Source organism: Camellia sinensis, chromosome 12 (assembly GCF_055761805.1).
Source record: "Camellia sinensis isolate YWXY chromosome 12, ASM5576180v1, whole genome shotgun sequence".
NCBI lineage: Eukaryota > Viridiplantae > Streptophyta > Magnoliopsida > Ericales > Theaceae > Camellia > Camellia sinensis.
In genome coordinates, this window is record NC_138972.1 from 157,773,993 (window position 1) to 157,801,953 (window position 27,961).

At 34.3% G+C, this 27,961-nt stretch overlaps 1 protein-coding gene across 11 annotated transcripts; it reads left to right on the forward strand.

Annotated features, from left to right (window-relative positions):
- Nucleotides 1-3,882: 3,882 nt before the first annotated feature.
- Nucleotides 3,883-27,591, forward strand: LOC114316774 (lysophospholipid acyltransferase LPEAT2-like). 11 transcript variants are annotated; one of them, XM_082897880.1, is made up of 7 exons: nucleotides 3,883-4,050; nucleotides 5,079-5,123; nucleotides 11,392-11,462; nucleotides 12,440-12,506; nucleotides 24,497-24,616; nucleotides 25,603-27,001; nucleotides 27,274-27,591. In XM_082897880.1, the coding sequence occupies exons 1-5, from the start codon at nucleotides 4,018-4,020 to the stop codon at nucleotides 24,533-24,535; spliced, it is 255 nt and encodes an 84-aa protein (XP_082754006.1). In that variant the 5' UTR covers nucleotides 3,883-4,017; the 3' UTR covers nucleotides 24,536-24,616; nucleotides 25,603-27,001; nucleotides 27,274-27,591. The 11 variants fall into 11 exon arrangements, 9 of the variants coding, with proteins under 9 accessions (XP_082754006.1, XP_082754004.1, XP_082754002.1 ...); XM_082897878.1 differs by having other exon boundaries at nucleotides 3,887-4,050; nucleotides 26,912-27,001; XM_082897876.1 differs by lacking the exons at nucleotides 24,497-24,616; nucleotides 25,603-27,001; nucleotides 27,274-27,591 and adding exons at nucleotides 15,266-15,534; nucleotides 15,634-15,681; nucleotides 15,819-16,180 and having other exon boundaries at nucleotides 3,888-4,050.
- The last annotated feature ends 370 nt before the right edge of the window (nucleotides 27,592-27,961 follow it).

Here is a 27,961-nt window from a genome sequence, read left to right on the forward strand (position 1 = left end):
TGAAAATCCCTATTCTCTTAGTGATTTCAGGCCAATCAGTCTTATTGGATCATTGTACAAAGTGCTCTCCAAAGTGTTATCTAGTAGACTCAAAACTGTTTTACCAAGGATCATTAGTGAGTCTCAATCAGCTTTTATTGGGGGTAGAAGCATCCTTGATGGTATTCTGATTGCTAATGAGATTGTTGATGATTGGAAGAAGAAGCAAAAGAAAGGTGTTGTACTAAAACTTGACTTCGAGAAAGCATATGATTCAATAAATTGGGGGTTTCTATTTTCCATGTTATCAAATTTTGGTTTTGGTGCAAAATGGATCAGATGGATGAAGGAATGTGTCTCAACTGCCAAAATTTCTATTCTGGTGAATGGATCACCTACAGCTGAGTTTAGTCCTCAAAGGGGTCTCAGACAAGGTGATCCTTTATCCCCCTTTTTATTTAACATTGTAGCTGAGGGTCTTAATATTCTGTTGCATAGAGCTGTCCAGGCTGGACTAATCAAGGGTGCATCAGTTGGTTCTAATGATCTTACTATTACCCACCTACAATTTGCCGATGACACAATCTTGTTTTGTGAGGCAAGGAGGGAGGAGGTGCTTAATATCAAAAGAATATTGAGATGCTTTGAAATCTTGTCTGGGTTGAAGATAAACTATCACAAAAGTGTGGTGAGTGGTGTTGGTATTAATGAAGACCTTACCAAAGAATTTGCTGCCATACTGAATTGTCTGCATCAAAAACTACCTTTGAAGTATTTAGGGATGCCATTGGGGGCTAACCCAAGGAGGAGAAGGTCTTGGCAACCTGTCATCGATCAATTCAAATCAAAGCTTGCTTCATGGAAGCGTAGGCTTCTTTCCTTCGCTGGTCGGTTGACAATGATCAAGTCTGTGCTATCTTCACTACCAGTGTTTTATTTATCCTTGTTTAGAATGCCTGAAGGGGTAGCCAAAGAAATTGATAAAATTCAGTCCAGATTTTTGTGGGGGGGTGATGAACTTAGAAGGAAAATTCATATGGTAAAATGGGAAGAAATTACTCAAAGCAAGAGTAACGGGGGTCTAGGTATTAGAAAGGTGAGAACCATGAATGAATGTCTCCTTCTTAAATGGTGGTGGAGGTTTGGGAGTGAATCTGAATCTATTTGGAAAAAAGTGATTATCAGCAAGTACCCACATAATGGTGGATCTAGGTGGCCAGATCAAGATGAAAATTCCAGATATTCTATGGTATGGAGGGATATTTTGAAGGTGGCTCTTAAGTGTCCACAGCTGATGGAGGTACTTAAGGCCAACTCAAAGATCACCATTGGGGATGGGAGGCTCATAAGTTTTTGGCTGGATCAATGGGTTGGTGGTGACTGTTTAAAGAACCTATTCCCTAGATTATACTCTGTGTCTATGCAGCAAGGTGTATCAGTGGCAGTGATTAAGAGTACAAGTAATGGTAGTGGGGGGTGGGACTTGTCTTTCAGAAGAGTACTGTTTCAATGGGAAGTTGAAGAATTGAGGAAAATGAAGGAGTTGTTACAAACTGCTCCAGAGCTCAGGTACGGGGTGGTAGATGGGTTGTCCTGGGCTGCGGACAGATCTGGAATATTTACCGTTTCGTCTGCTTACAAGTGGAGTGAGTTAACAACTACCATGCCTACACAAGTGGTGGAGCTCATTTGGAAGAATGCAGCACCTCCGAAAGCGCAATTTTTTGCTTGGCTAGCATGGAAAGGGAGGATCAAGACTTCTACATATTTGCAAAGAATTGGAATCCTAAGCCCCAACTCTGATGTTAATTGTGTATTCTGCAGAGAGGAAAAGGAAACTGTACCCCATGTGCTACTGTGTTGTTCATTTAGTTGGAGAGTTTGGTCTAATATTATTGGATGGTGGGGCATATCATGGGTACAGCCAGGGTCAGTGGTGGGTCTTATTCAATGGTGGGCTGGGTTTAGATGCAAAAACAGATTGAAGGTAATTTGGAAGATAACTCCACTGGCAGTGCTTTGGTCGTTATGGAAGCTACGGAATGAAATCATCTTTAACGAGTCACAGTTGGATTTTGGAAAGCTGTGTGATCTTATCAAAACACGGGTTGCAATGTGGTTCAGGGCCTTTAGTCCTTCCTTTTGCTATTCTGTTGATGATCTGGTGTATAATCTGCAAAATGTGAAATTCTGCCTAATGCACTGAGGTTATAACCTGTGTACTGCTGTTTCTGAGTGTTTCTGTGTTGGTGCAACTGATGCAGAGGATGACCTGTTTAATAGGGCCGTAGTAGTGAACTGCAGATGTGTTGGGCTAACAATCTTGGTGGGTGAACTGCTGTTGCTGCTGTATTTAATTAGTTTGTAGGAATGCTGGCTATCTGTTCTGTCTTGGTGCCTAACTAACTGCAGGACCTGATCTGTTTGGTGCTTCAACTGTGGGCTATCTGTTCTGTTTGCCTGCTCTGGTTTTGGTGTTATTGGTGCTTCAAATGTTCAAATGTGTTCTTCCTTTGTTTTGTTTGGCTCGTTGGTTTCTCACCAACTTGGAGGTTGGAGCTTGTTTTAAGCTCCAAGCTCCCCTTTATTGATGTAATCTTTGTTTTTCCATCAATAAAGTATTCTTTTTGCCGATCAAAAAAAAAAAAGTAAATTCATGCAAACAATTTGTTTCTTCAAGACATGCCAATATGTTGTTTGAAGAATATATGAAAAGACTTAGGGCACTTGACACTTGAAGTCCAGCACCAAAAATTCGTTGAATTTAAAGATGGTTTTAAGCCTACTACAAGATCATAATTCATGTAGCATCCAAAGAATTGTGTTAAGCATGCACTACAAGTAGCACAAATAATGAAAATTGTTGTTAAAGATCATAACCTCACACGATTGGAGTTATAAGCAAAGGAAAACAAACAAGATATGCCCAAGGTGAACGATGACAAGATTATGAAGGTTGAGAAAGCCTCCAATTGAAGTTACATGTATTGTCCCTGAAGTAGCAAAAGTTGAAAGCAAAGAATTGGATGATATTTATCGTTAAAGTAACTACAAGTTTGGAAAATTCCTGTCAGCCCTGCTTAAAATTTGCACCTTGAGGTGGCTAACTTGTTGCCTATGTCCTCTGATGAACCATTAAAGGCAATCAGCATTGTTGAACATCAAAGTTTGAAGCCCTTTGATTAACCATTTAGCCCTGAAACAATCTGTAAAATCTTGTGTTTTCATTCTTCAAACCCTACCCTTTTGTTACCCCAAATAAATTTTTGAAAAACCTCTTATGTTTTGCTAACCATTTAGCCAAAAAACACAATTAAAATCAGCCCCAAAAGCCCAAGTTTTCTCGCTAGCATATATTAATTTTAGGCTTATTGCTAGTAGGAGAGTGCAATGTTTTGGTGTGTTTCACTATGTTTTGATGTGTTTCAATGAAAACACTAGAATTTTATTATTCCACTAGTGTTTCGTTTCGACCTCTTGGGAATTGGAAACACTTTGACCATTTCAACGGAAACAAACGAAAATTTTGTTCCTCATATAGATTAAAGATAAATCCATTTCAAAAAGTTTTCATTCATGTATTGTCCACGTTTTCATGTTATTTGGTTCTAAACAAATGGCATATGGTACCTATTAAAATTGGGTGTAACTGCACATGCAACAGCCCTCGTGTCTTCTACATGCACTATGTTAACTTAATACAATTGGAGGAATAGTTTCCTATTGTCCGTCTTTAGTTTGGGAAATTTTTCCCTTTTGTATTCTTTTAGTAGCTGTTGGTGTATTGCCATGATTCCTAGGGCAGAGCCATGTATAACAAAGTTTCCACTGGAAATTTGAAGATCTGAAATTATATACACTCCACATGTTTACAAAATATCTACCTAACTAACTTTGTTACAACAAGTTGAACTAACACTTGACTTGTTTGGTTTGCAGAACAACATATCTCTAGTCTAGTCTTAGATTGAATCCTGGATTGCTGAGTCTTGCTTGGTTACACTAACTGTACAAACATTTCATTCCTATGGGGACATCATGTTGCTTGCAAAAGCTTCCGAGTCCAAACAGGTCACTTTTCGTGCTCCATGTGTTTTGGCTTTTATAGTTAATCTTTCTTTTAGCTCGGCAAAAATGATCTTGTACTTCATTCAAACATTCTATGAAGTGCTAGATTTCAGCTCTTAAACTTAATTTGAAGGCCTTTTTTGCGATGGACCAAGAATATTTGATGCAGCTGCAATGATGGAATTTACATTGTCTCCTTGGGATCTCATAATATGTTAGGTGTAGGCCTTGAAGCACACCATTTAACGCTTGTAATTCTTGTTTTCCAAAATAAATAACTTCAACTCTCTTTCACATGCATTACTAAAAATATTTTAGTGTACTCTGGTTTGCCAAGTTTGATTTCTTTCAAATTGGGTATTTCAGTATTCATTTCTCCGTTGTATGTTTCCACTTTGATGGAAGAGTATTTTTTTTTTTTGGCCAAATTCTAGGGAGTATATATGTTGTTTGGAAACATTGTATTTGTTCATAGTGTTTATTGCCTAGCCTTAGAAAACTGTCCAGGAACTTTCCCGGATGCAACTTTAGCTTCATTGGTTTCTTTAATATTTTTTCATATTTACTTGGAAAACTTTTTGTAAATTTCTCATCTTGTCTACTAACTTCTATACAAGCCTTTTTCTAATAAATAATAATGCTAAATTATTTAAAGAGTCATGCTAATGACAGCCCAATGGGCTGCCAATAAGGGGAAGAAAACGCCAAAAAACTCTCAATGTATTTTTTACACATCCCAAAGCATTTTCACAAATTTGGACACACTTTTTACACGTCCCCTGGTACTGTTGACAGCCCAAAGGCTGTCTTTAGCATTTTTCCTTATTTAAATTATGCAAATGTATTCCATGTCCAAGAGATATGCTGGAAGACTCATAGGAATGATGGAAACAACCGTAGAATACCACATGTTTTATAAAATTAAGTTGCATCTCTCTCTCTCTCTCTCTCTCTCTCTCTCTCTCTCTGGGGGAGTTTGAAGTCCTCTATGGAGTCCACCCTAATTTTTTTGTCATTTGTATGCTTTGCAGGAAAATCCCTCACTACATACTGTTGAAATGGCAAATGTGGAATCAGTGAGTTTTTAATTGAATGATTTATATATGAATACTTTAGTTGTGTTATAATATGGTGAAAATACAAATAGATTCATATCATATCTTCAGGGGTTGTGTTGGTAATTGTGTTGGGCTAAATAATCACAAAAGGACAAAAAAAAGTCAAAAAATCACAAAAAGCCAAAAATCACAAAAACACGAAAAAAAATCCACCATTCCAAAGCTAAAAAGCTAAAAAGCCAAAAAAGCCAATCAAGAATACCAAACGAACAAAAAAATCCCAGGCTAAAAAAGTCAAAAAAAACCAAAAAGTCAACTAAAAAAGTTATTGCCAAACGAAGGCTCAGTATCTTTTGGTTTTGTTTTTTTTGGTGTGTGTGTATATTTAATATAAATGTATAACACATTTTAGAAGAAAAGAACGAAGCATGCTTTTGTATCTATTGGTTAAAATGATGAAAAATTGAAAATGAGCTTTATAGACTTGTTATTTACATATGGCTCTAGAGAATTATTTTTGGGTGCTTCGAATGCATGTTGTTGTGTGTTCCTATAGTCAAGAGCACTCTATCGAGCTTGCCCATTTATTTTTTGTCCATGACCCATTTTTGGCGTTTTATCCTTTCAAAACGTTACTCACCCAAGGTTTTAGTTCAATTGTGAATTTTATTTTCCTCCCAAGGAAACCTTCGAGGAAATAACTTAGAAAATATGAAGAAGAAGAACTCCGAAAATATGAGGAAGAAGGAATATATTTCTGTTATATTCAAAACTTCTTATCTTACAAGACCAAATGACACTCCTTATATAGGAGATATTACAAACATCATCATAACCCATTATATGCCACTTACATATTATATATTACCACTATCTACCACTATCTTATTATATACATGCCACTATCTACCACCAACACCACTATCATATTCTATACATGCCACTATCTACAACCAACACCACTATCATATTCTATACATACCACTATCTACCACCAACACCACTATCATATTCTATACATGCCACTATCTACCACCAACACCACTATCATATTATATGCATGAACACAATTTCCAGCACTCCCCCTCAAGCTGGTTTGAAGATATCTTCCATAGCCAGCTTGCTAGTCAGCTTATCAAATTGCTTCTTGTGTAGTCCCTTCGTTAGCACATCAGCTAATTGTTCACCTGTTGGAAGGTAGGTCATACAGATTATGCCAGCATTGATTTTCTCCTTGATGAAATGTTTATCCACTTCTATATGTTTTGTGCGATCATGTAGAACTGGATTATGAGCTATAGATATAGCTGCTTTGTTGTCACAATAGACCTTCATAGGTGTCGGGTGAGAAAGCTTTAATTCTTCAAGAATTCTTTTAATCCACATTACTTCACAGATTCCATGGGCAACAGCTCTGAACTCTGCTTCTGCACTACTTCTAGCTACCACATTCTGTTTTTTACTCCGCCATGTAACTAGGTTCCCACCTACAAAGGAGCAGTATCCGGATGTTGATCTCCTGTCTGTAACACTTCCTGCCCAGTCTGCATCTGTGTATACTTCAACTTGAAGATGTCCATGTTTCTTGAATAGTAAGCCTCTCCCTGGAGTTCCTTTCAAATATCTTAAGATCTTATAAACGGCCTCAAAGTGCTCTGCCCCTGGTGAGTGCATGAACTGACTTACCATGCTGACTGCAAAGGCAATATCAGGCCGCGTATGAGACAAGTAAATCAATTTCCCTACAAGTCGCTGATATTGTTCTCTCTCTTTGACTTCTTCAGCCTTAGCAGCTTGTAACTTCAAGTTAGGCTCGATCGGAGTCTCCGCCATCTTACAACCAAGCATACCTGTTTCTCCAAGGAGATCAAGAACATATTTTCTCTGATTAACGAATATACCTTCCTTGGATCTTGCAAATTCCATTCCGAGGAAATACTTGAGGGCTCCCAGATCCTTAATGTGAAATTCTTTTGCGAGTTTCTCTTTGAGGGCTGCTAACTCTGCTTCATCATTACCAGTTAAAATGATGTCATCAACATAAACAATCAAAATTGCAATTTTACTGTTTTTTGAATGTTTATAAAATATTGTGTGATCTGCTTGACTCTGCGAGAAGCCACAACTGATAACTGCCTTCCCAAAGCGTTCAAACCACGCTCTTGGTGATTGTTTGAGTCCGTATAATGACTTGTTCAATCTGCATACTCTGTCACTTCCAAGTCTCTGCTCAAATCCCGGCGGTAGGCTCATGTACACCTCCTCTTCAAGATCACCATTGAGAAATGCATTTTTAATGTCAAGTTGATGTAGAGGCCAATCTGAATTTACTGCAAGAGATAACAGTACTCTGATGGAATTTATTTTAGCAACAGGAGCAAACGTCTCCTGATAGTCAATCCCATAAGTTTGAGTGAAGCCTTTAGCTACCAGTCTCGCCTTGTATCTCTCAACGCTTCCATCTGCGTTACATTTTATCGTAAACACCCATTTACACCCAACTGTTTTCTTGTCTTTGGGTAGATCAACTATCTCCCAAGTACCACTTCTCCTTAAAGCATTCATCTCCTCCATGACTGCTAATTTCCAATTTGGATCATCCAATGCTTCCTGTATATTCCTTGGAACAAACAAGTGTGAAATCCTAGATGTGAAAGCTCTATGGTTTTTAGACAGTCTTTGATAGGAGAGGTAATTTGCAATAGGATGTTTAATGCAATTTCGGACACCTTTCCTAATTGCTATAGGTACATCAAGGTCGGAAATAGAAGGAATAGGATTACCTAAAATTTCGATGCCAGAACTCGGGTGGACATTCGGGTCATTAGGATGGACATTCGGGTCATTATTCCTCAGATGAAATCGCTTCCTAGTATAAACCTGAAGCTCAGGATTTAGATCATTTTGTAGTACTTCTCCCCCTAAACAAGAATCTTCTTGACTAGGCACCATAGAACTTGGTTCTCCTAAGTGATCATTATCAGACAGATGTGGTTTTTGTGTAGGATAAATGACATTGGGGAGCGGGATAGAAATATCCCAAAAACGGTCTTCTACTCCACTTGTCTCCCCCTGAAGAGAAGTGTTGGGGAAATAGGATTTTGTTTCCACAAATGACACATCCATACTCACATGAAATTTCTTGTTTTGAGGATCGAAGCACTTATACCCCTTTTTGTTTGAGGAATAACCCAAAAAAACACATTTTATAGCACGGGGGTCAAGTTTTGAACGAAATTGACTGGGAACATGAACATAGGCAGTACATCCAAAAACTTTGGCGGGTAAATCAGAAAACAACCTCGTGTCAGGAAAAAAAGTTTTGAGACAATCAAAAGGTGTTTTGTATGTTAACACCTTTGTAGGCATCCTGTTTATCAAATACGAGGCTGTTAAAATTGCTTCACCCCATAAATATTTAGGAACATGCATGTAAAACATTATAGCACGTGCTACTTCAAGTAGATGTTTATTTTTTCGTTCTGCAATGCCATTTTGTTGAGGGGTATCCCGACATGTAGATTGATGAAAAATCCCCTTTTTTTCCAAAAACTCACCCAACTGCTCATTGAAATATTCTGTTCCATTATCAGAATGTAAAATACCAATTTTGGTTTGAAATTGGTTTTCAATCATATTGTAAAAATTTGTGAATAAATTTTTCACGTCAGATTTTTTATTCATCAAATAAATCCAACATAAGCGGGTATGGTCATCAATAAATGTAACAAACCATCTTTTACCAGAAAGAGTAGTGATTTTAGAAGGGCCCCAAACATCACTATGAATCAAATAAAAAGGTTTTGAAGCCTGGTAACGTTTTGGCAAATAAGTAGAGCGATGAAATTTTGCAAAAATGCAACTTTCACAATGAAAAGAAGAACAATCAATCCCTTTAAATAATTCTGGAAATAAATGTTTCAGATAAAGAAAACTAGGATGTCCTAGCCTATAGTGCCATAGCATTATTTTTTCTCGAACAGAGATTGAACTGGTACTATTAAAGCTCTGAGCTTTTTTATTACTAACAGGTACTTCATCAAAGTAGTAAAGACCTTCAAGCATCCTAGCACGCCCAATCATCATCCCCGAGTTCTGGTCCTGAAATTCACAATGGGATTCAAAAAATGTAACACGACAATTAGAATCCTTAGATAGTTTACTGACAGACAAAAGGTTACAGGCTAAGTTGGGGACGTGAAGAACAGCATTGAGATTAATTTTCTCAGTTAGTTTAATAAGTCCTTTTCCTGCAATAGGTGAAAAACTACCATCGGCTATTCTGATTTTGTCATGACCAGAACAAGGGAAATAGGTACTAAATAAATGGGAAAAACTAGTCATGTGATCGGAGGCACCGGAATCTATGATCCACGGAGAGAAGTTTAGGCAAGAGAAGGCTTTAGGATTTCTACCTGTTTGTGCCAACAAAACACTAGGAGTACCGGTTGAGGAGTTGGATTTTATCAGCTTTAAGAGTTGATCAATCTGCTCTTTGTTGAAGGGACCTGAATCGGCTTCATTAGCGGTAGGAAAGCCACGATTCTTCTCTCCTTGTTTGCTGCTTTTCCAGTTGACAGGTTTGCCATGAATCTTCCAACACGTTTCGCGTGTATGGCGAGGCTTGTTGCAAAAATCACACCAGACCCGTGGCTTATCATCAAACCTGCGCTGGTAATTTGCAGCCTTGTTGGCCGCAGCATCGCTAATTAAAGCAGAAATTTCAATTGATTCACCATTACCTTTTTTCTTAAGCATGACGCTCCTTCGGCTCTCTTCCCTTCTGACTTCGGCAAATACTTCGCCAATGGATGGGAGAGGAGGTCTGCCAATAATTCTTCCTCGCACTTCATCGAACTCAATGTTGAGGCCGGCAAGAAACTTGTAAATACGACTGTCTTCCACAGTTTTCTTGTGGTGGTTGCAGTCGTCAACTGATTTCCATTCGTATGTGTTGAAGATGTCAAGATCCTGCCACAACCTTTTCAACGAATTGAAATATTTGGTGACGGAATCATCTCCTTGACGAATCTCTCCCAACTTCAAAGTTAATTCGAAAACTTGAGATTGATTTCCTAGGTCAGAATACATCTGACTAACATTATCCCACAATTCTTGTGCAGTAGTATAGCACATGTAATTAGAGCTTATATCCTCCTCCATGGAATTGACCAACCATGTCATAACCATGGAGTTTTCAGCGTCCCAATTGTCGAACAGCGGATCATTAACCGCAGGAGCCTTCTTGTCACCAGTGATGTAACCGATCTTTCCTTGCCCACGGATATACATCCGGACAGATTGTGACCAGCGGAGAAAATTATCACCATTTAGGCGGATGGTGGTGATTTGGACAGAGTGAGAGTTGGACGTTTTCACCGGAATGGCAGCGGCAGGGGTTGTAGTGGTTCCGGACGTGACTTCCGACATGGCTATGACGGTTTTAGGGCTGCTGTGTTTTTTGTTGCTCTGATACCAACTTAGAAAATATGAAGAAGAAGAACTCCGAAAATATGAGGAAGAAGGAATATATTTCTGTTATATTCAAAACTTCTTATCTTACAAGACCAAATGACACTCCTTATATAGGAGATATTACAAACATCATCATAACCCATTATATGCCACTTACATATTATATATTACCACTATCTACCACTATCTTATTATATACATGCCACTATCTACCACCAACACCACTATCATATTCTATACATGCCACTATCTACAACCAACACCACTATCATATTCTATACATACCACTATCTACCACCAACACCACTATCATATTCTATACATGCCACTATCTACCACCAACACCACTATCATATTATATGCATGAACACAATTTCCAGCAAAATATATTTGAAAACCTTTTGAGATCATTAAATTTACGATTTTGGAACAAAAATTTACCATGTTTTGGAACGTGCTTTCCAAAATCTAATTCGTTTGGGTGTTAATGTTTTGTGGTAACACTTTGGTTTTATGGATTTTGTAGAGAGCTTATTTCCATTGGTTTTTTAATTGGGGTGCATTCTGCACATAGCGCATGCCTATTGTCTCTGTTGGTTTGCAATAAATTATCCTTGTTTTTTTTAAATGCAGAGGAAGATTCAAGTAATTTGATTACCATCAATTATTCTAAATACATTGATCCCTCTCTAAACCAAATTTCTCTCTTCTTATTCAGTATTCTAGTTCATCATTAATGGATTACTCTCAATTTTATATTAATTGGTCAATTGGAAAGAAGATGAAATGGATTATATCTCTTCTTTGCCAGACATTCGATTTAAGCAGTTCAAAAGCTATGGACTTTCTGGATACATTTCTATCCATGAATCCAAATTCCAGGTATGACGACAAGAAATTTTAATTTTAGTGATATTTCTATAATACAATAATTATCATGTATGGCTTCATTTTCCTGTAAGGAGCTATTTATAATATACTTTTGATCAAAACTACTTGAGTTGTTCATCTAGAACTTCATGCCACCTTACCTACATGCAAGTCCCTAAATGTGATCAATTTTCCTTCATTCTGTCGCACAAGATTATTGAACAGGGTATTTGAATCATGGATGAGTGATCTACTTGTTTTTTTATTTTTTATTTTATCCTTCATTTCATGTGCTCTTTCTGTCCTGTTTGTTTTTCCTTTCTTTCACTTGTAGATGTGATTTTTATTTGAGTTTATTAAAAAGTATATTTTCATTGAACTAAAGCTGCATCCATGCCAATGATGCAAATGAAGGATTTTTTGGTGGCTAAATGAAATTATTCTTGATATTTCATTATTTGATTTAAAAGCATATTTAAATTGCTTCTTCCCATTTTTCTCTGATATATCAAATCCTTGGTAGGGTTATAATTAACGTTGATCATGAGTATTTCTGTGAATATATATTTTTGCCCTCATCAGTATGCTGTGTCTTAGTTGTGCACTGGATAACCCTACTGTTGCACTGAAATTCATTAATCATTATCATATCAGGCTTTTCTTTTCTCTTTATTTTTTCTTTTATGCATGATTTTAAAACAAGTGAGCTCAATTTTCTTCCAATAACTGGGTTTCGAAATTGACACTTTTTTTTATATTGTGATTTGTGACTATTATAACATACTGTAGTGCTTCACTGAACTGAAGATGTAGACCATATGTATCTAAATATGCTTAACTCTGTCCTAGTTGCAACATGCAGCACTAAAATGCTTTCTTTTCTCTCTTGAGTTTGTCTAATTGCATTTAAGTTTATGTTAATAACAATAGCCCTTAAGTTGACGGTGATGCAAGAATTGTTTATCTCACTATTTGCATCCTGCTCATAGCAGACAGGTTAGAATCCACGATTTCTTCAGGGTCCTGAGATTGAAGGCTTGTAATCTTTCTGAAAAGGTTAGTTACCAAGTATTTTTCACTTTTTATGTAACCTGCTGATCTTTAATATGAATATCTTGTTTGTGTCTCTATGCTTGAAAGGCCTCTTTTAAGTATGCTATCTCTGTCTAGTTCTTTTTCAATTTTTGACATTTGAACTGCAAACTCATTTGTTACATATATATATTTTAAAAATTAATTTGCCATAGAGTGAAGGTCGATATACATTTGAACAATAAAATTGTCACAAGACAGGCATGACAATTTTTAACAAGGATTTGTGTTTGTGTCAAATGCCAATACTTTTCACACTTCCGGAGTTATGTAGAACACATTTTAAAGCTGTTCTTTATTCAAAAATTAAACTTCATGATTTATGACACTTGGGCAACATGTCCTCACACTGGCCAATGTGTAACCCGCAGAACTCATTTGTTGTGTTACTAATTTCATCTAGTTTAGAGAAAAATTTTAATCATGAAGAAATATCAAGTCAAAGGCTCATACAAAAATTTTCAATTTGACCATATTTTAAAAGAGGATAAATTACCTGTAAGGAGTGGGGTGTGGAAGGAGAGAGGGTGTGGGAGGAGAGAGAAGTCATTATAGTAATCTGCACTTCTGTGCTTGACACAAATTCTGCTCTATCTGTCTCTGTCACCATCAATGATTATATCAATATAATTCACTACTAGAAAGTTCAATTACAACTTAAACGATCCCATTACAAGGGTGAGGACACTCTAAATACACATATTGCCCAATTAGAAGCAAATCAATTAGGAAATTGAAAGATGATTGATTATTATCCGTGGATTGATATGACTACTTTCAGTATGTATACATAACCAAGTAGGACTAGTTTAGTTGACCAGAATTCTTGCATCGCTCATGTAGGTCAAGGGTTCTTGTCTTGCCATGGACAAGGTTCCCCTCCTCGCAAGGCTATGATTGCAAATGTCCAAAAATAAAAAATAAAATAAAGAAAGATATTACCACTTGGAACTTGCAGACTGGGGACCCTGACATTCCAAAGTTGTATAACAGAATGCTCAGCTCCTGATTGGATTCCAAAGCTGCAATGGCTTGTCACACTTGATTAAAACTTGTGTTAAGTATCAAATGAAAAAAATACTAGAAGCATGTTTTTCCTTTATTTTTCTTATCAACCTGTACAGAATTGAGTGCAGCAAGTATTGAACGATGTTCTCCAGGAACTTTGCACCAGTGACTGCAAGGCTATGACAATTATCATGGTCATTAATTCCTCTGATTTACTTGAACAAAAATACTTAAGCATTAAGTTGCACAGATGATAGTTAATTAAAGGAGAAGACAATATACGTTAAGACGACAATATATTAGATTTGTGAATCGTATACTATGCGATTTGCTATGTAATAGTACTCTTATTTGCTGTTGTGTATCTATTTTCTTATGATTTGATGAGTCACTATCTAACTTTCAATGTTGGACTGTGGTGATGTCCCATGTCTGTTCGTACTTCTTAGATGTTGACCCATGTTATGTCTTTGTGATGACTTGAACATAGTTGCTGGTGACACAAAATGGATGTGAAATTATGGTTACTACTAGGAAAATGCAATATTGTATAATTATGAAGCACGGGTACAGATACTAATACGATACGAGTATGTCGATATGGCAAAATCTAAAAAAATTAGAGTACGGATAACGCTTGGTATGTTTGTAAAAAAAATATTTATTTTTAATTTGGAATAATACAAAAATTGATTAAATGATTTAATTTGTTAAGATTCAATCCACAATTAACATTGAATGCCAAAAGTAAATGTATAAACCAAAATTAAATGTCATTACATTAAATAATTTACAAATCACAGCTTAATTGTATTTATAAGGGTAAACTATCAGTAGGTCCTAATAATTAGACTTAATTCTCATCAAATCCTATTGAAAATAAGACCTAGTACAATGTGACAATTTTTTGCATATGTCGCTAAAAATTGACAATTAGTGACCTTTTTTTGTCATGGTTTTTTATAAATTGTTACTAAAACTTACAATTAGTGACTTTTTTATGATAAATTTTTCAAACTGTCATTAAAAGTTAAAAATTAATAACATTTTTTTAAACTGTTGCTAAAACTTATAATTAGTAACATTTTTTGTGACAATTTTTAATCTATCACTAAAAATTAACAATTAGTAGCATTTTTTAATAGTGTATGATAAAAAATGTCATAAATTATCATATAACCTATTAGACAATAAGTCCACTTAGTAGGACCTACACGTAAGTCTCCCATTTTATAATCATGCTAAGCATAAAATTAAAAATAAAAATAAAAAGTCTAGAGAAAGAAATTTTATCTTTGTAGTAAAGAAAATAGTGTTTCGACTAAGGTACGGTATAACTTAGGTATATATTAGGTACGTTTGAATATTCCAAAAATTTGAATACGTGTTTCGTGTATCCAGTAGGTGTGCAGAAGTACACCATACGAAGTACCATTCGCCAGTGAGTACCCGGTACTGGTATGGCTTGTTTGCCAAAATACCCATGCATCATAGTTGTATAACTATGTAGACAATACTAGGCCTTAGTCTTGAATGGATGGATATGAGGCCTTTGCTGGGGAAATAAATTAGATGCGTGACTAAATTTTGTTGTCCATGAAATGTGAAACAACATTACAATTTACAGCTACTTGATTTGAGAAAGTTTTCATATTTAAGAAGTTATTTTTTCTTGATTTCATCACCTATCTCATGGCAATTATTCTATGTTGTAGATATTTGGAGTCCTTGATGTGGAGAAAAAAAGGGTAAAATAGCATTCAAGCAAGGGATAATCTCTCTCTTAGTTATACATGCGATCCCCAATTGCTCCCAACTGTGTCTGCACAAAGCCAATACAGAGCCTCTCATAGATGGAAAATCTATTGTTTGCAGTTCCTATATGGGTCAGCTCATGTCCTACAGCAACCATTTTCAGACGAGCCGTGAATTGGCCTTCGCTGAGTGTCACACTGGTGGAAACCATTACATTTCCGAGCAAGAAGTATGTCTCATACTCTTTTCCTTGGTATTCCCTTTTATTTATTATACGTTTGGATAAGGTTTAAGTTATGTACTCTTCGTTGGTAAATGGATGGCTCAGTTGGGAGATTCCATTAAGCTGGCTATTCCAAACATGGACGAGTTTGAGGTGAGTAATTAACATCCTCATGGGTTCAATAGACATGTCAGTCTAATCCATACAATAACCTTAGAAAAGTAACCACAACGATATATTTTTCTTGAAATTCTTTCGAACTGAAGCTTTGTTTTACTTTACATTTGTAGATCCATGAACTATTCAAATCATTTGATACCGATAGCGATGGGAGGATCAACAAGGATGATTTTATCGCCTGTTTAAGAAGAAATCCGTTGCTTGTTGCACTTTTCTCTCCCCAGTTAATGCACAAGAACTTGTCTAGAGTCGATACATAGGAGGTTAAAGGAGATGGTGTGATGGATGATGGGTTGATGAGTCTTCTTGTAGATTTGGCTCTATGAAACATTTTAGCTCTTTCACAAAGGGCTTAAGTGAGGGATAGGTCATTTGCATATAATTCTTTTTCTTTTGAAAATAGTCACTTAACTTCTTGTGGTTTGTTGAATAAAATATACCATCTTCATCAAAATTAACAATGTATTACACATGTCTACGTTTTCAAATAGTAGGGGATTATGTGTATATATAGGGGTACAGTGAAGTGTTTAGTTTAGGGGATTTTGTGTTTATTTCAAATGACATGGGTATTATGTGCACATAACTTGTACTATAAAGGGATAAAGTGAAATATTGGTTTTTTTTTTTTTTCTTTTTTTTGGAGGGGAGAGGGGATAAATTATAGATATGTTACTTGAAATTTGTCTAGAAATATAGTTTACTTCTTGTGATTTTAGAAATTACAATTTTTCCCTCGTCAAAATTAGTTTATTAACAGAGTTGACAAAAAAAATAAAATTAACCCTTTTTTTTCCCCATAATTAACATTACCGTATTACCTATCTCCCTTTCCTTTGTTGTTAAACTTGTTCTTATTTTTCTTTCATTTCAACCACTTTCTATCCTTGTCCCCCACTCTAGCACCCGACCCTCTCTCTTTCTGCTTCACAGCTACCATTGTAATTTCTTTAAATGGTTGGTGTACACTTTCTTTCCTAGTCACCTCCACTCCCTTCCCTACTTTCGCTGCTTACTCTCACTCCCACTTGTACAATCCTTTCTTGAAACACTTTATTAGTGCTCTTGTATTAAAATCTAATCAGAATATACCTGGAGCCATCTCCTTATTAATATAACCTTACCCACCACTCCTACTCCCAGTTGTACTTGAAAAAGAAAATAATAATAAACAAATAATTATCAATCCCTCAGCCAAATAAATATTGGTTTAACATTCAGAATTGACACCATTGTTGTGTGATTTCAAAGAAAGAGACTTGCATATTTTTTTCTTTATTTTTTTGTATTTTAGTAAATGCTTTTGTGACTACTTTCTTCTTTCTTTGTGGGACCTACCATTATTGGGTTCACACTCTCTTCTTTTCTGTTTGTCATTTTTTTTTTTTGGGTTAATTAAAAAAAAAATCTAAGGTTTCACACCATTTTCATTTTAAATCTTAGTATTTCAATTTTAACAAATTAAACTTTGGAGTTCCATCTGTATTTTAATGCGTCCTCTTCTCCGTTCATTTTCGTCTCTATAAGATAATGGAGAATCGTTTTGAGGTTTAAAGTAAAAAGCACTAGAGTTTAAAGTGAAAAACGCATGAAACTTTAAAAAAAAATTGTAATTAACCCTTATATTTAGGGGTTGTTTGGCGTGTTCTATATAAGTGCAATTTTTATCTTTTTGGACTAAAAAGTTGAGGAAAAAAATATGGATGTTCGAGTTAACTTTTTGTCTTTTTACGAAAAAATGTGTAATAAAAAATTGTATAAATAAAATGTATAGGGGAAGAAAGTTGAGTAGGTAGTATGGCTGCCTTGCTGGGGGCAATGTGTCTTACACAGTAAATTATTACCTCCTTCGGGGCAAAGCGTTTGGACAATGATGGTCGATCCATGGGGGCCACCACAAGTCCCATTTTAATAATCTGAACCGTTCAACATGTACAACTCGTCGAGTATCATATTCCTGTAAAAAATCACGTTGATCGGATATCGATAGCTATATGACCGGATTAGTTTTTTTTTTCAACAGTTAACTATCACACCATCCGTTTTGTTTATACAAAACTAATTTGATCATATCGTTAACGATATTCGATTAACGTGATTTTTTACAGGCATATAGTCTCGACGAGTTCTACATATTGCACGGTTCAGATTATCAAAATGGAACCCTTAGTGGGCCCGTAAGGGCCTAATGTTACCATCAAACTTTGTGGCTTTACATATGTAATTTTTTTTTTGCCCAAAAAATGTATGACCTACCTTCTTGCTAGGACAGTACGGCTGACAGTGTAATGAAACTTTTGTATTACAAAAATGTATAAAAATATTTTTTTAATATTTTTTATTTATAAATAATAATGGCTTTTTTTCTTTTTGTATAACTTTTTAACTTTTTAAATTTTTTAGGACTTGCCAAATCTAGTCTTAATATTCTCACCTAATATTTACATAATTTTTTAAAACTAATAAATTTGGTTGCTAATATATTATTATCTTTAGGACCAAATATTTTCGTCATTATCCATTAAAAATATTTTGAGACCAAATATTTTTATTATTTTAACAATTAAAAAGTTGGGCCCTAACTTGCTCATTCTCACTTCAACGGTTTGCTCAATCTTCAACCCTAAAGTTGGGATCTCCAAGGCAGATTGGGAGCTCAATCTTCTTCAAATGTTGGCGCTTCTCTCTCTCTCTAATCGATCTCCGTAATCGACCTGTAAGAGCTCCAATTCGAACTTTCAATTTCTTATTATTTCATAGATTGAACTTTTTGTGTGTGTATATATGTATATATCTTAATGCGTGTTGGAATTGAAGAATTCTTTACATAGATTGAACTTGTGTGTGTATATATGTATTGTATATCCAATCTAATGCGTGTTGGAGATGAAGAATTGTTTTCTCGCATAGTTCGATCAATACTGTATTTCGTATGCTGTTAATTTGTTGTTTCAGTGAGTTTTCAGGTGTTACACTATCATTTTTCTTTTTTTGATTTCCAATTTCTGATTATTACATGGATTGAACTTGTGTGTGTGTGTATATATATATATACGGCCTTCTTCTCTGTTTTCTCTCACTAAGAATAAGAATGATGAATGAATCGTCTCTCAGTTGGCCTTATGTATCAAACTCTCCATATGTTGTCAGATTGGGTTTATCTCTGTTTTCTCTCATTAAATCATCCTCTTCTTCGTCGATGGATTGAACTTGTGTGTGTATATTATCAAACTCTTGAGATCTTAATGACAGTAAATTGCCTACTACTCAACTAATGACAGTAAATTGCCTACTACAAGAAATATTTAGGGACTAGTTAGATTTGGTCCCTAAAAATAATCTTTTAGAGACAAATCTAAACTTATGATAATTTACTTATAAAAATCTTCATAACTTTTGGGAATTCTTATGAGTTTACTCGCAAATTTAATTACCTAAGTATATGTTTTTTTTGGGTCCCTCACCTCCCGCACGTGTACGCCTCTTCTTCATTTTTCAAAATAAAAATAAAATTACCTAAGTACATTTTTTTTGGGGGGGGTCCTGACTCAGTTTTCTGAGTCGGTACCGAGTAGTAGTTCCCAGGTGATATGATTTCGGGAAGCTGTGCTGTGTGTGGAGATTGTTTAGCTGATTTAATATTATTACTATGTTTATAAATAAAATTACCTAGAGATTTTGGGTTGTTGATATTATTAGATCTAAAGTAGTAGTTGACAACTTGACACAACACAAGTATATGTTTGTAAACATTTAGTCTACAACAATTCTAGAAATTAAACGTCCAAATATGGAATAGAGACTACTATGGCAAATAAAATTTTTGGATGAATGTAATTTGAAAATGTATTGGTGAATGATTACTCATGAGTAATAATGGTGAATCATTAGGATATGCTTGTTTTGAATTACCAGTGAAGGAAAGTAACAAATTTTTATTTTGTTTTTAATGACATTAACTAAAGTAGCAACTTAACCATGTCCCTTGTGTATGAGGTGCAGTTTTTTTGGTGATGCAAAGAGTTGAAGGATTCTTTTTCTATACTTCTTCCACAAATTGTTTCCTATAAGACTTTTGAGAAAGTCAAGAATATCATTTTACCTGACTATTTGCATCAAGGTAGCATTAGCTAAAAAGCTTTTAATCATTCTGAGGAATTTTGTTTCTTATACATGATAATGCCTGATTTTGTAGCAATTAATCAGTATACTTTCAATGTTAGGATGGATTTCTTGATTTTCATGACCAAAAAATTAAAAATAGGCATAATTAAAGTTGAAAGATATATTTAGACATATCTACATGAATTCAGGGACTTGGTGTTTTACGTAATGGAAGGTAAAGTAGATCTCCAACTTTATAAACTCCACAATAAGTGAAATCTAACAGAGTTTGCAATTTTTATTTATTAATTGTAAATGCTTACTGCTTTTTAATCTGGGTTAGACATTAATTCAATTTTTTCTATAGGATGAAGAGGTTCTAGATGAGGTGTATGCTTCTAATGGAAGCAAACCGGCTCCAGATTATTCTAGGCCAAAGAGGAGTAAGCGATCAAAGCGGAAGCGTGCGGTATGAAAATGTATACTTAATTGAGTGTAGTTTAAGTGAGTTCTGTATATGTAAACAAATTGTATCTTAGTCAATATATAGTGGGCATTTTTTTTCTTTACAGCTTATTCATTTAAGGTTTACTTACAAATGATGAAAATCATTCTTTTTTGTCTGATTGAAAAGACTTGCACATCCATCATGATGTTTGAAACTAATATTTATGTCAAAAGTTTTTGAGTGCTCTTTAGGGAACCTTCTACACCATATTCTTTCAAAAATTAGAAATTGTTGAACCATAAATCCCATCAATGGATCAAAGCAGCAAAGCAGGCTGTTTTACAGATATAGAATGCTAGCTTTTGAATATTTTGATAATTTTATGCCCACCAATCCCAATATTTGAGGGTTGTGTTACATGGACTTGGCACTTTGGAGTGAAGTACCCGTGTTGACACGACACGACACGGGTGCGGGTGTGGGATCTGTGTCGGATTCGTCTATTCTCTCTCGGACACGGCTTTTTACAGACAATAAAAGAAATGAAAGAGGAAAGAGCAAGAGAGAACTTGGTCGAAGCTCCATCCAGTCGAAGATCGAAGACCTCCAATCGAACACCCAGACGACTTCGAAAAGCCTCTCTTTCGCCTTCCCTCTCTCCCTTGCGATCGCGATCCATCGATCGCTTTGCTTTTCTCTCCCTCTTTCTGTTGTTTTATCTTCTTGACTTTTCATATCTCTGTTGATTCATATCTATTTGTATCTATCTATACATAATAATAATAATAGTTAATAACTATTATTATAATAACTATAATAATAACTATTATTATTATATATTATATAATAATTATTATATAACATATAATATATTTATAAGATAATATATATTTATATATATTAATAAAAAAATAAATACATGTATGTAAAATCTTAGTAGCAGGAATCGTTCATGCTGCTTACGATTCTTCCTCAGAAGCGCTTCTGACTCAAATTCGTTGAAGAATCGCGATTTTGATGCAAAAGAAACGTGAATCTGATCACGAATCTGTCTTCTTCTCAATCGGAGCTCCATCGCTGGCCATCGCAAGACCTACACAGGCCATCGCAGACTTCTCCCTTTCTCCTTGCTGGTCTTCGCGAGTCGCACACAAGCCATCGCGACTTCTCTCTCCTCTTCGCTGGTCTTCACACGACGCCGCTCTCTGTGATCTTCTCTTCTCAGATTAAAGATATATATATATATATATAATACGTATTATGTATATATATTTGTTTTTATAAATATATGTTTTTATTTATATATTATATATAACTTTTATAAATTATATATATATCTGTTTTAATTTATATATTATATATTATCTTTATAAATTTATGTGTATTTATTTATATATTATATTTATTGAATTAATGTTATTATGCTATTTTTTTAAGAAAATAATATAAAACAAAAAAAAAAATTAACAAAAAAATTTTAGAATAAATAGATAAAATTAACAAAAAAAAATTTAGAATAAATAGATAAAAAAGTAATAAAAATATTTTAGAATAAATTAAAAAAATTCTAATAAAAGCATGTAATTAGAATATTTTAACATATAATTTTTATACTCCCTCCGTCCCAAAATATTAGTCCCTTATTCCATTTTTCATTGTCCCAAAATATTAGTCCCTCTTCAAAAATCAAGTACAAAAATAATATAAATTTCTTATTTTGTCCTTTTTTTAAATTAATAAATAATATAAAAAGTACAATTATGACATTGATATTCCCAAAAAATGTATTATCAAAAGGATAATTTTGGAAAATCAACTTTTTTCAAATGCAATAATTGTACTACCAAAAAAAGTTAGATTCCCCAAAAGGGACCATTATTTTGGGACGAATGGAGTAATTCTTATTTATTTATAACATATAGAGTCCCATAAAAAATATAATCTTACAATATATTTTTATATATTATTTGAAATATATACAAACGCTCCCAACTAACGATTCTTGAAATGTCTACAATTCCACGCTCCCGTTCCCGCTCCCGCTCCCACTTCGTGCAACTGTGTAAGATAAAATAAAAAAATTAATTGAAGCACATTATTTAAAAAATATAATAAATAAATAAAATAATTAATGTATATTAAAATTAAAAAATTTATAAAAAAATTAAAAAATTTGCTGTGTCCCCTGCCATGTCATTGTTCCCATTTTTTGGAAATTGTCATGTCCCGTACTTAGTTGCAGGAATCATGCAACCAGGTGACGAATCTTCGTAAGAAATGCGATTCCGCGTTTCTTAGAAAGAAACGTGTAAGAATCGCGTTTCCATAGAGAGAGAAACGCGATCCTGTCCCAGATGGAATCGTTGGTGGCTATGAACAAAAACCCTAGCTTGTTGGTCAACAAAGAGACAGAGGAGAAAGAAGGTGAAGAAGAACTTGAACGTCATCTCTGGGTATGCCCTCCTTTGCTTCATTTTTCTTCTTCTTTCATCAGTTCGAAGGTCGTCTCTCTCTGTGTGTTTTTGGTCTGTGTCGCAGTTCGTCTCTCTCTGGCAGATCATCTTTCTCTCTCTCTCTCTCTCTCTCTCTCTCTCTCTCTCGCGCGCGCTCGCGCAAATTGTCTCCTTGCTGATCGTCGTCTCCTCTGCCTTCGTCTTTGCCTTCTGTCTTTGTCTCACTCACGCTCTCTCTCTTTCTGGCCTTCTGTCACGATATATATCTAATATAAGTAATATATATATATATATATATAAAAGATGAAACATATATAATCTTTATATAAATACATATATATTTAAAAAATAAAAAAAAAATCAATACATTATTATTTAATAGATATCATATATATACATATAAATATATAATAACATATAAATATATAATAAAAAAACATTAATAAAAAAAATAAAAATATTAATATATATAATCTTTATAATATATATGCATAAAAAAAAACATTAAAATATATAAATATAATATATATATATATATGAGTATATATTATACATATTAATAAAAAAGCACAAACACATATATGTAAAATAAAATTAAAAAAAATTAACAATAACACATTATTTAAAAAATATAATAAATAAATAAAATAATTAATGTATATTAAAATAAAAATATTTATAAAAAAACTTCTAATGTGTATTAAATATATATATATATATATATATATTGTCACTCCCCGAGACGCTCCCTACCTAAGAAACTTCTATCAGTTCACGCTTCTCCGCTCCTGCTCCCGCTTCGTGCAACTAAGGTCCTGTATCTGTGTCCATGTTCGTATGTGTGTCCGTGCTTTATAGATTTTTGTTTGTTATTTATATAATATAACTTATCTTCATATAATAAATATATTTTTTAAAAAAAAACTATTTAACGTATTCTCGTACCCGTATCCGAATTTGGATACATATCCACGTATTCTTAATTTTTAATTTTGAAGTGTCCGACCCCTAGATACACACCCGCACCCGATATCCGTACCCGAGTCCGTATAACTTAGTTTGAGGGTGTTGGCAGGGGTGTAGATTTGATACAGACCTAGCATTTGGCATCCTTGAGCTATGACAAAGGACAATTAAATAAAAGGAAGAAATAGATTATATTAAAGGACATTGCAGCTAAGTCTGCACGATGAACTTTCCCATGCCTTCCAAATCAGCTGCAACATATAAGTCTAGCTTATGCAAAACCGTTATACATGTTGACAAATCACCCCGAATAATATTTGCTTTTCTAATGAATTTATTGTTTGAATATAGTTTCAGAAGCTAGGTACTGAATTTTCCTTGGCTGCATTGAAAAAAATATTAGGAGCCAATATATGTTTTGTTTTAAATCATGTCACGAGCCATTTAAAAATGATGTAGGGGTTTTCACCAACAAATGTGCTAATTTACTATTTTAAAAAGGTCATAGAATTCAGAACGTCAAATATATTGCATCTTTATACAAACATAACACCCTAGACACAAGATCTTTCTAACTTAACGCAAATATGTCTAACCTCCATAAACTCCAAAGAAATATTCTAATAATCTGTTCCACTCATTACGTGACACAATTGCATTCATTGATTCATGGCCTTGATGGGGGACGATCATTTCCGACAGGGTTAGGTCCAGATGGTCTTTTATGATTCTTCTTCCCTTCAACCTGCTTGACATTATTCATCTGTTCAATTACATATTTATTCATGTAGAATATATTTTGCACTACATGAAACAGAAAGGGAGAGAATACTCTTTATACTTACCCAAGCGGTGAAAATTTGTCCATTGGTCTGCCTTGATCCGAGTTTGCAAGTCTGAGCTTGAAATCAACTATACATGGATCGCAATTGCAAAGGTAAGCTTCATTAGCATTTTTGCTTCTTTAAAGCAATTCATATATTATGTTTATATTTGTTTTCTTCCCTCTTATTTTGGTTTAAACTAAAAAGACGTTATAATGTACTTTGCAAATGAAAAGCATTACATTCGATAATGAGTAGGAAGAGAAGATAGGGGTGTCTTGTCTGATCGTGTAGCTTGAACCTTGGTATGGTATTGATATGCTGTAAGTAGAAGCCATAGTAAGAGAAGATGGATTAGGGTCTGTGCTCTCCTCATCTGGGGCTTGAGCTTGAGCTTTGGTTTCAATGTCAAAATGGGATATAGATATTGAGAGTCTTTGGTCATAGTGGCTCAAAAAAGAGAAGTTGGAACATGTATATGTTAGGTAATGATGACTAAACTTGAAAAAGCATGGAATGTTTGTTAATGGTGCTTGGGATACTACTTCAATGAAAATTTTGAAAGTTAGTTGAGTTTGGAACTTGGTTGTGCCAAAATAGAATGTCACCATTGGCGTGGTATAGCAAAAAAATGTCTTATTTTATTATTTATTTATTTTTGCACTATAGCAAGCCAAAAAATGGTTTTTGCCTTGCGCCATTGAAGATGCTCTAATGGCAAAGTGATAAATTTGAGATGCCATGGATGCTCTGCTTTTCTATTAAAACTAACTATTGTTTTATTTTTATTTATTTGTTCTATTCTTTTTCTTGCAATTTTAGCAATCTGATTCATAAAATTGAATTCCCAATCCAAGTAAAAGAAATCTGATTATTATTTTTAGATAACTATGAATGGCAATATATTAGATATAACAACCACAACTAGCTGAGTCCTATTTAATGAATTAGGAATCATTTAGAAACACAAATATCATGAATACATATATAAGTAATCATGAATGCAAGGGCGTCATCTATGGTTTACTTTTCATTTGGATTGTATTTCTAAATATGATCTTACAATATAACTTGATTTTGATGTATTGGTTACCTCCAGCTATTATGCTCCCAAAAAGACAGATTTGGGAATTGGGGACCATCTTTTGGTTTGCATTCTTTTTGCTCCAGATAAGTACACTAAAGTTTGATCAATTTAATAGTTCATCATGACTCAAGCTGGTTCTCTTTGAGATACTCAACATAATATTGACTTAACCTAAAATCTTGTTTTCTATATCCTTGTCCATAACAGTTCTTATGGGAACTTAACTTTAATAGAAACCATATTTATGCAATTTTATGGAGGTTGTTGACTAAAAATGGGCCGACGAACAACACACAGCTTTGTTGTGACCTAAATTGGTTTTTGCACAAATGCATTTGTTTAGGTTGTCAATTTTGTGTATTTTTTGTTTTGGGAAAGTTTTCACTTATCAATTACAGATTTCCTGATTTATATGCTGCTGTTTGTTATGGTAAGTTTCTACTCCTTTCTGGTATCTAAATTTGAGCTGAACTCAAATTTGCTATCTTTGGCAATTGCATATTTTTCTTTATTAATTTCGTGTTTTACAAGGAATTAAATTTGATTACATAACTTCCTAGTGGTGCAAGTCACCTTGTACAATAGATAGACCTACCATGTTACACCTTCTTGGTGCTTTTAGCAGATTGCCTTCCCTACGAAAAGCAAAAACTACAATGTTGGATTAGATTTATAAACATAATTTTCTAGAAGCTTGAAGACATCATAAAACAACATATGCAAATATTTTTGTTTTATTTACTTGTTATTATCATTATTTTTTTATATAGCTCTGGTATCTATCTCTGTGATCCATGGTTCAAGAAATTGGCCAGTACATACCAGTTTGTGGGCCCTCCAATTTGAATACACCCCGGTTTACTGTTGGGATAAAAATTGCAAGTGAATCAGCTGATTTGCAATACGTATCACTCTGAATTGGAATTTGATAGTGGATCATAGCCAAATCCGTCCGGTTCATTAGACATCTTCCCTACCATAGTTAAAAATGACCATGGATATGGCTATTTTGTTATGTAACTTTGTGAACAATACAGGTGATAGGGTGTCATATAAAAACATTGATTCATAATTTTGAAAACATGATTCATTTTATGGTTTGGTTTAGTTTGCAAACTTCTAAGAGTGTCTTAATTGTTTCCCTCATTCCTGCTACAATTCATGCACACACAAATTGGTCTTCCTTTTCATTTTAGTTTGATATTTTAACATTGTAATCCTGACCTGGCTTGTTGATCCAGATCCTTACAAATAATTATCGTTCTGTGCTTTTGATCCTTCCACAGACATATACCTAACAGTTGTTTTGATTGATTGGCAGAATAGAATGCATTCTCTTTGTCCAGATGTATGGTCTGAGCATAGAAGGTGGCTGTTGATGTCAATGATTTGTCTCAATCCGTTAGCGTGTGTAAGTTTGAAACAATGATCATACACAAATACACTGTTAGGATGTGGTTGGTGTCTCATTAGTTCTCCTTGAACAGATTATGTACCATTTTTACTTTTAGTCACCTATATGAATGAGTATTGAGATGAAGCCTTGAAATCATTGTAGCCAGAATAGATGTATGATAATATTGAGATTTTACTAAGCGATTGACAAATCGTGATGAGTATTGTGCAGTAGAGCTCTTCATGACTAGGTAACTCTCTAATGTTTATCACATTTTTCTTCTCTAGTGTCAATGAAGATGAAGGAATGCCAGGCAGAAGTAGATTGGGCAGAAAGGGAAATTTTGGTTTTAAATAATTGTGTCCCTTTCTACCTTAGGGAGCTTTGGTGTTTGTGATGCTGACGAGGAGTCCTTTGATGAAAAGTATAAGAAGCTTCGCTGTGACATTGCCCTGCTTCCTCATAATAGCAACAATTATCTGTTGATAAGAATTACTTGATATGTCAATTTTTGGAAATTTTGAATTTGAAAACTTTGAATATACTCAGAGCTATGTACTCATTATGATTTGGTAATAGAGTGTCTTTGATTTGTGGATGTCAAATTTTTTCTTTTTTTATTTATTTTATGATTGGATGACATTTAATTTTTGTGCATTTTTAGCTATCCCAACTTTGATTTTTAGCGACGAAAATGTGTTGTAGAGAAAGTTATTTGTCTTTTAGGGACCAAATATCATTGTCATTAAAAATGTCATCATTTTGTTTTTCGCGACCAAATTGAGACATTTTATGACGGAAGTATTAGCGACCAAATGTTTAGTCTTGTAAAATCAAATATTTTGTGACAATATAAAATTGGTCGCTAATTGTCATTTTCAGCGCATTTTCAAAAATTAGCGCTAAAGACTTTACTAGGCGCATTTTTAGTGATTTTTTTAGTGTTGAATTTTATTTTGTCACAAAAATCATTTA